Genomic DNA, 10,000 nt, shown 5'->3' with positions numbered 1-10,000 from the left:
ACTGATTACAATAGTCGCTCGTGTTCAAATATGGGCCGCAGTGTACCTACGCATTCCCCGGACAGTTTATTAGGTACACCGTCCACCGTTCACCACAATTGGATCGCTACTACAGACAGTGAGTCACGTGGTCGTAGTTTGTTATATAAAGCAGGCAGACAGGCATCGAGGCATTCAGTTACTGGTCCACCGGACAGTTTATTAGGTACACCGTCCCATTCACAACAATGGATCGCTCCTCCAGACAGTGAGTCACGTGGTCGTAGCTTGTTATATAAAGCAGGCAGACAGGCATCGAGGCATTCAGTTACTGTTCCCATTGAACGTTAGAACGGGCAACAACAAAACACGTGACCCAAGGTCCTTTTTTGAGCGTGGTACGACCGTCGATGCCAGGTGCTCCCGGACCCAGTATCTCAGAAACGTCTGTCCTTCCTGGGACTTTTCACACACACGACATCGTCTAGGCTTTTACAACAAACAAAAACAAACAAAAAACAACATCCAGTCAACGGCAGTCCAGCGGGTCCAAAACTCGTTTACTGAGAGAGGTAAAACAACAATAACAACAACAACAACAACAACAACAACAACAACAACAACAGTAACAACAACAACAACAACAACAACAACAAAAAACTAAGTAGAAAAAGTCTCCAGTGGGCACGCGATCACCAACACTGGACAAGAAGCGGAAAAAAAACACATCCTGGAATATGACAGCGAGTTCAGTTTATTCGAGTGGCCTGGTCAGTCCCCCGTCCCCAGTCCCTCGTCCCCAGTCCCCCATCCCCAGTCCCCGTCCCCCCCAGGACCTCAAACCCAATAAAGCCTCTTTGGGACGAGACGGAACGGGACGTCTGATCAGCAGCAACTGCGTGACGCCATCGCGTCAACATGGATCAATCAATCAACATCCCTGTTGGTTCCGTGAGAGATAAACACGGTAATGCTTTTACTGTACGTACATAAAGGAAGATAGGTCCTACATGATAGAGCGCTTTGCTTTGTTAATCCAACTGACCTTCTGTCCTTCCTGTCATCCTGTGAACACCGTTCATCGATGCTCGCAGCTATATTTATTTTCTATTCTCTTTGCATTTTTATTTTCCGCTGTATTTCCTAAGTGTAGTTTTGTTCCTGCTGTATTTCCTAAGTGCAATTTTGTTCCTGCTGTATTTCCTAAGTGCAATTTTGTTCCTGCTGTATTAGTGTAATTTTGTTCCTGCTGTATTTCCTAAGTGTAATTTTGTTCCTGCTGTATTAGTGTAGTTTTGTTCCTGCTGTATTTCCTAAGTATAGTTTTGTTCCTGCTGTATTAGTGTAGTTTTGTTCCTGCTGTATTAGTGTAATTTTGTTCCTGCTGTATTAGTGTAGTTTTGTTCCTGCTGTATTAGTGTAGTTTTGTTCCTGCTGTATTTCCTAAGTGTAGTTTTGTTCCTGCTGTATTAGTGTAGTTTCGTTCCTGCTGTTCCATAGAGACAGGGAGGGGGTTAGAGGCTCCATAGAGACAGGGAGGGGGTTAGAGGCTCCATAGAGACAGGGAGGGGGTTAGAGGCTCCATAGAGACAGGGAGGGGGTTAGAGGCTCCATAGAGCGTGGAGGGATGGGGTTAGAGGCTCCATAGAGACAGGGAGGGGGTTAGAGGCTCCGTAGAGACAGGGAGGGGGTTAGAGGCTCCATAGAGACAGGGAGGGGGTTAGAGGCTCCATAGAGACAGGGAGGGACGGGGTTAGAGGCTCCATAGAGACAGGGAGGGGGTTAGAGTTTAGAGGTTCCATAGAGACAGGGAGGGGGTTAGAGGCTCCGTAGAGACAGGGAGGGGGTTAGAGGCTCCATAGAGACAGGGAGGGGGTTAGAGGCTCCATAGAGACAGGGAGGGGGGTTAGAGGTTGTTGTCTTAGGTCTCTCTTTATGTAGTGTTGTGTTGTGTTTTCTCTCTTGTCGTGAAGTAGGTTTTGAAAGGGAGTTGGACAGATAACCAGATGAACGGATGGACGGATAACACAGTACTTTACATAGAACCAGATGGATAGATAACACAGTACTTTACATAGAACCAGATAACACAGTACTTTACATAGAACCAGATGGACGGATAACACAGTACTTTACATAGAACCAGATAACACAGTACTTTACATAGAACCAGATGGACGGATAACACAGTACTTTACATAGAACCAGATGGATAGATAACACAGTACTTTACATAGAACCAGATGGACGGATAACACAGTACTTTACATAGAACCAGATGGATAGATAACACAGTAGAAGGGTAACTACAGGAGACAACTCAGATACATACTGACTCTCAGACAGAATATCCAAATTACGACCGATACCGATCCCATTAGTTCCTGCCAAGGCTGATTGAATATCTTTGTCTGAGATGATGTTGTGATGAATATCTTTGTCTGGAGATGATGTTGTGATGAATATCTTTGTCTGAGATGTTGTTGTGATGAATATCTTTGTCTGAGATGATGTTGTGATGAATATCTTTGTCTGAGATGTTGTTGTGATGAATATCTTTGTTTGAGATGATGTTGTGATGAATATCTTTGTTTGAGATGATGTTGTGATGAATATCTTTGTCTGAGATGATGTTGTGATGAATATCTTTGTCTGAGATGATGTTGTGACGAGTATCTTATGACTTGAAGACTCACCTGTAAATGATTCCTTTCAGATGAAGGAAGAACAGACCTATGGCAATCTCTGCTGCGTAGAACCTGAGAGAGAGAGAAGAGGGGAGAGGAGAGGGAGAGGAGAGGAGAGGAGAGGAGAGGAGAGGAGAGGAGAGGAGAGGAGAGGAGAGGAGAGGAGAGGAGAGGAGAGGAGAGGAGAGGAGAGGAGAGAGAGAGGAGGGAGAGGAGGGGAGAGGAGAGAGCAAGAAATAGAGGAGAGGAGAGAGAGAGGAGAGGAGAGAGGAGAGGAGAGGAGAGGAGAGGAGAGGAAAGAGCAAGAGATAGAGAATAGGATAGGATAGGATAGGATAGGATAGAAGAGGAAGAGGAAGAGGAAGAGGAAGAGGAAGAGGAAGAGGAGAGGAGAGGAGAGAGGGAAAGGGAGAGGAGAGAGAGCAAGAGATAGAGGAGAGGAGAGGAGAGAGATAAAGGTGTATATTTTGCCATACTTCCAGTATATCTGATAAAATCAACAGGACGTAGCAAACACGTCCATGTGAGTTCGAACGGACCAATCACATATCGACCCCCTCAAACCTACGCTCAAAGAGAAGAGGGTGAGGAGAAGCCGAAAAATACCATTTCCTTCACCAGTCACACGGCCGTAAACACATCCGGACAAGAGGAAAACCTACGTGACAATTCCGTTCATCGACAACAGTTCAAACATTCAACACTATTGTTCCCTCCGAGGTCGACACCGAGCTCAGAGCCACGAGTCTGGACACCTCCCTCTGCTACTGGATCCTGGACTTCCTGACAGGACTGTGTCCTCAGTCCTCTGCTGTACTTCCTGTTTCACCTACGACCCCGCGCGTGGCTTCGCGCCAACGCCGTCATCCAGTCTGCTGACGACGCCGCTGATGTAAAAGCCTGATGACCAAACAACGGCGAGTCGGGCTATAAAGGAGGGAGGTAAGTGAACTGGCGTTTTGTGTTGTCGTCGTGACAACGACCTCTCCCTCAACGACAGCAAAACAAAAAAAAAGGAGTTGATTGTAGGAAGGTGGAGGGATTTTTTGTAATTTTAGCAGACGCTCTTATCCAGAGCGACTTACAATAGTGAATACATACATTTCATACATTTTTTTCTTTCTTCTCTGTACTGGTCCCCCGTGGGAATCGAACCCACAACCTTGGCGTTGCAAACACCATGCTCTACCAACTGAGCCGCACGGGATGGAGGGAACATGCCGCGATCCACATCAACGGGACTGTATTAGAGAGAGTCACGAGTTTTAAGTTCCTTGGCGTTTCCCCACGTCACAGAGGAATTGTCATTCAGCGACTCTACTTCCTAAAAGCGGCTGAAGAAATTCGGACACGCAGAACCCGGGTCCTCTCCAAATAATACCGCCGTACCATCGAGAGCATCCTGACCTACATCCTACATCACGGCCTGCTACAGGAATTGCTCTGTCCACGACCGCGATGAGGCCCCTCCAGCGGGTGGTGACGAGGCCCCTCCAGCGGGTGGTGACGAGGCCCCTCCAGCGGGTGGTGACGAGGCCCCCAGTACATCGCCGGGACCGTGCTCCCACCAATCCAAGACATTTACTCGAAACGGTGCCTGAGAAAGGCATGAAGCTACCCCCCCCCACTGACTCGGTACCGCCCTCCCCACTGACTCGGTACCGGTACTCCCCTCCCCACTGACTCGGTACCGCCCCCCACTGACTCGGAACCGGTACTCCCCCCCACTGACTCGTTACCGGTACCCCCACCCCCCACACTGACTCGGTACCGGTACCCCCCACTGACTCGGTACCGGTACTCCCCCCACACTGACTCGGTACCGGTACCCCCCCCCCACTGACTCGGTACCACCCCCCCACTGACTCGGTACCGGTACCCCCCACCCACTGACTCGGTACCGGTACTCCCCCCACTGACTCGGTACCACCCCCCCACTGACTCGGTACCGGTACTCCCCCCCACTGACTCGGTACCGGTACTCCCCCCCACTGACTCGGTACCACCCCCCACTGACTCGGTACCGGTACCCCCACCCACTGACTCGGTACCGGTACTCCCCCCCCACTGACTCGGTACCGGTACCGAGTCAGTGGGGGGTACCGGTACCGAGTCAGTGGGGGGTACCGGTACCGAGTACCCCACTGACTCGGTACCACCCCCCACTGACTCGGTACCGGTACCCCCCCCACTGACTCGGTACCGGTACCCCCCCCACTGACTCGGTACCGCCCCCACTGACTCGGTACCGGTACTCCCCCCAAACTGACTCGGTACCGGTAACCCCCCCACTGACCCGGTACCGGTACTCCCCCCCCACTGACTCGGTACCACCCCCCCACTGACTCGGTACCACCCCCCCACTGACTCGGTACCGGTACCCCCCACCCACTGACTCGGTACCGGTACTCCCCCCCACTGACTCGGTACCACCCCCCACTGACTCGGTACCGGTACTCCCCCCCCACTGACTCGGTACCGGTACTCCCCCCACTGACTCGGTACCACCCCCCCACTGACTCGGTACCGGTACTCCCCCCCACTGACTCGGTACCGGTACCGAGTCAGTGGGGGGTACCGGTACCGAGTCAGTGGGGGAGTACCGGTACCGAGTACCCCACTGACTCGGTACCACCCCCCACTGACTCGGTACCGGTACCCCCCCCCACTGACTCGGTACCGGTACCCCCACTGACTCGGTACCGCCCCCACTGACTCGGTACCGGTACTCCCCCAAACTGACTCGGTACCGGTAACCCCCCCCACTGACCCGGTACCGGTACTCCCCCCCCACTGACTCGGTACCGGTACCCCCCACTGACTCGGTACCGCCCCCCACTGACTCGGTACCGGTACTCCCCCCCCACTGACTCGGTACCGGTAACATCCCCCCACTGACTCGGTACCGGTACTCCCCCTCCACTGACTCGGTACCGGTACTCCCCCACACTGACTCGGTACCAGTACTCCCCCCACACTGACTCGGTACCAGTACCCCCCACTGACTCGGTACCGCCCCCCCACTGACTCGGTACCGGTACTCCCCCCCACTGACTCGGTACCGGTAACATCCCCCCACTGACTCGGTACCGGTACTCCCCCACACTGACTCGGTACCGGTACTCCCCCCACTGACTCGGTACCGGTACTCCCCCCACTGACTCGGTACCAGTACTCCCCCACACTGACTCGGTACCAGTACCCCCCCCCACACTGACTCGGTACCAGTACTCCCCCACACTGACTCGGTACCAGTACCCCCCCCACACTGACTCGGTACCAGTACTCCCCCACACTGACTCGGTACCAGTACCCCCCACACTGACTCGGTACCAGTACTCCCCCACACTGACTCGGTACCGGTACCCCCCCACACTGACTCGGTACCAGTACTCCCCCACACTGACTCGGTACCGGTACCCCCCCACACTGACTCGGTACCGGTACTCCCCCACACTGACTCGGTACCAGTACCCCCCCCACACTGACTCGGTACCAGTACTCCCCCCACTGACTCGGTACCGGTACCCCCCCCCACACTGACTCGGTACCAGTACTCCCCCACACTGACTCGGTACCAGTACCCCCCCACACTGACTCGGTACCAGTACTCCCCCACACTGACTCGGTACCGGTACTCCCCCCACTGACTCGGTACCAGTACTCCCCACACTGACTCGGTACCGGTACTCCCCCCACTGACTCGGTACCAGTACTCCCCCACACTGACTCGGTACCAGTACCCCCCCACACTGACTCGGTACCAGTACTCCCCCACACTGACTCGGTACCGGTACCCCCCCCCACACTGACTCGGTACCAGTACTCCCCCACACTGACTCGGTACCAGTACCCCCCCCCACACTGACTCGGTACCAGTACTCCCCCACACTGACTCGGTACCGGTACCCCCCCCACACTGACTCGGTACCGGTACCACCCCCCACTGACTCGGTACCGGTACTCCCCCCCCACTGACTCGGTACCACCCCCCACTGACTCGGTACCGGTACCCCCCCCACTGACTCGGTACCACCCCCCCACTGACTCGGTACCGGTACTCCCCCCCACTGACTCGGTACCGGTACTCCCCCCACTGACTCGGTACCGGTACCCCCACTGACTCGGTACCTCCCACTGACTCGGTACCGGTACTCCCCCCCACTGACTCGGTACCGGTACTCCCCCCCCACTGACTCGGTACCGGTACCCCCCCCCACTGACTCGGTACCGGTACTCCCCCCACACTGACTCGGTACCGGTAACCCCCCCCCACTGACTCGGTACCGGTACTCCCCCCACTGACTCAGTACCGGTACCCCCCCACTGACTCGGTACCGCCCCCCACTGACTCGGTACCGGTACTCCCCCCACACTGACTCGGTACCGGTACCCCCCCACTGACTCGGTACCGGTACTCCCCCCCACTGACTCGGTACCGGTACTCCCCCCTCCACTGACTCGGTACCGGTACTCCCCCCACTGACTCGGTACCGGTATTCCCCCCACTGACTCGGTACCGGTACCCCCCACACTGACTCGGTACCGGTACCCCCCACTGACTCGGTACCACCCCCCACTGACTCGGTACCGGTACTCCCCCTCCACTGACTCGGTACCGGTACCCCCCACTGACTCGGTACCGCCCCCCACTGACTCGGTACCAGTACTCCCCCCACTGACTCGGTACCAGTACTCCCCCCACTGACTCGGTACCAGTACTCCCCCCAACTGACTCGGTACCAGTACTCCCCCCACACTGACTCGGTACCAGTACCCCCCCCACACTGACTAGGTACCAGTACTCCCCACACTGACTCGGTACCGGTACTCCCCCCACTGACTCGGTACCAGTACTCCCCCACACTGACTCGGTACCAGTACCCCCCCACACTGACTCGGTACCAGTACTCCCCACACTGACTCGGTACCAGTACCCCCCACACTGACTCGGTACCAGTACTCCCCCACACTGACTCGGTACCGGTACCCCCCCACACTGACTCGGTACCAGTACTCCCCCACACTGACTCGGTACCGGTACCCCCCCACACTGACTCGGTACCAGTACCCCCCCCACTGACTCGGTACCGGTACTCCCCCCACTGACTCGGTACCGGTACTCCCCCCACTGACTCGGTACCGGTACCCCCCACACTGACTCGGTACCAGTACCCCCCCCCACACTGACTCGGTACCAGTACTCCCCCCCACTGACTCGGTACCGGTACCCCCCCCCACACTGACTCGGTACCAGTACTCCCCCACACTGACTCGGTACCGGTACTCCCCCACTGACTCGGTACCAGTACTCCCCACACTGACTCGGTACCGGTACTCCCCCCACTGACTCGGTACCAGTACTCCCCCACACTGACTCGGTACCAGTACCCCCCCCACACTGACTCGGTACCAGTACTCCCCCACACTGACTCGGTACCGGTACCCCCCCCACACTGACTCGGTACCAGTACTCCCCCACACTGACTCGGTACCAGTACCCCCCCACACTGACTCGGTACCAGTACTCCCCCACACTGACTCGGTACCGGTACTCCCCCCACTGACTCGGTACCAGTACTCCCCCACACTGACTCGGTACCAGTACCCCCCCCCACACTGACTCGGTACCAGTACCCCCCACACTGACTCGGTACCAGTACTCCCCCACACTGACTCGGTACCGGTACCCCCCCCCCCCACTGACTCGGTTGGTTAAAGGGCTTGGAAGTGAAGATTTCACGGTAAGGTTGAATTCAGTCATGTGACTAATAACGTTTTATTTTTATTGGACAAATAAAAAAACTTTGATTTGATTAATGGGTTCGATCTGGGAACAGGAAGATATACTCCGGAAACTCACACAGGGTGTGTGTGTGTGTGTGTGTGTGTGTGTGTGTGTGTGTGTGGTGTGGTGTGGTGTGGTGTGTGTGTGTGTGTGTGTGTGGTGTGGTGTGGTGTGGTGTGTGTGTGTGTGTGTGTGTGTGTGTGTGTGTGTGTGTGTGTGTGTGTGTGTGTGTGTGTGTGTGTGGTGTGGTGTGGTGTGTGTGTGTGTGTGTGTGTGGTGTGGTGTGGTGTGTGTGTGTGTGTGTGTGTGTACTCACACAGCGTGAGGTTCCTTAAACTTGCCGACATGCTGGATCTGATACATGAGGTCTCCTCCGTTGATATACTCCATCACAAAATATAACCTGTCCTGGAGAGAGAGAGAGGGGAGAGAGAGAGAGAGAGAGAGAGACGGGGAAGGAGAGGGGGAGAGAGAAAGAGATCGACAGAGAGGGAAGGAAGGAAGGAAGGAGAGGGGGAGAGAGAGAGAAAGAGATCGACAGAGAGGGAAGGAGGGAGGGAAGGAGAGGGGGAGAGAGAAAGAGATAGACAGAGAGAGGGAGGGAGAGAGGGGGAGAGAAAGAGAGACAGAGAGATAGGGAGGGAGGGAGGGAAGGAGAGGGGGAGAGAGAAAGAGAGACAGAGAGAGAGAGGGAGGGAGGGAGGGAAGAAAATGTTCATCTCGAACCCTCATACCATAACAGCCACCTAATCATCCCCAGCTTCCAATTGGCTCATTCATCCCCCTCCTCTCCCCTGTAACTGCTCCCCAGGTCGTTGCTGTAAATGAGAATGTGTTCTCAGTCAATTTACCTGGTAACATAAGGGTTAAAAACAGACAGACTCAGTCACACCACCAACACATCAAGTCATCACCTACTGACTCAGTCACACCACCACATCATCACCAACTGACTCAGTCACACCACCAACACATCACCTACTGACTCAGTCACACCACCAACACATCATCACCTACTGACTCAGTCACACCACCACATCATCACCAACTGACTCAGTCACACCACCAACACATCACCTACTGACTCAGTCACACCACCAACACATCATCACCTACTGACTCAGTCACACCACCAACACATCATCACCTACTGACTCAGTCACACCACCAACACATCACCTACTGACTCAGTCACACCACCAACACATCACCTACTGACTCAGTCACACCACCAATACATCATCACCTACTGACTCAGTCACACCACCAACACATCACCTACTGACTCAGTCACACCACCAACACATCACCTACTGACTCAGTCACACCACCAACACATCAAGTCATCACCTACTGACTCAGTCACACCACCAACACATCATCACCTACTGACTCAGTCACACCACCAACACATCACCACCTACTGACTCAGTCACACCACCAACACATCATCACCTACTGACTCAGTCACACCACCAACACATCAAGTCATCACCTACTGACTCAGTCACACCACCAACACATCATCTACTGACTCAGTCACACC

At 54.7% G+C, this 10,000-nt stretch overlaps 1 protein-coding gene across 1 annotated transcript in view; it reads right to left on the bottom strand.

Moving 5' to 3' along the window:
* Window positions 1-2,671: 2,671 nt before the first annotated feature.
* LOC123743349 (protein kinase C beta type-like) overlaps window positions 2,672-10,000 on the bottom strand; it is a 138,400-nt gene continuing 131,071 nt past the window's right edge. Inside the window, exons 8-9 of the mRNA XM_082973146.1 lie at window positions 8,771-8,862; window positions 2,672-2,738 (exon numbers count right to left, since the gene is read on the bottom strand). Of these exons, the coding sequence (XP_082829272.1) occupies window positions 2,672-2,738; window positions 8,771-8,862 (159 nt within the window). The remainder of the gene's footprint in view (window positions 2,739-8,770; window positions 8,863-10,000) is intronic.

Source organism: Salmo salar, chromosome 03 (genome assembly GCF_965601325.2).
Source record: "Salmo salar chromosome 03, fSalSal1, whole genome shotgun sequence".
Lineage (NCBI taxonomy): Eukaryota > Metazoa > Chordata > Actinopteri > Salmoniformes > Salmonidae > Salmo > Salmo salar.
Note: the sequence above shows the minus strand (reverse complement) of the source record. Positions and strands in the feature narration are given on the sequence as shown.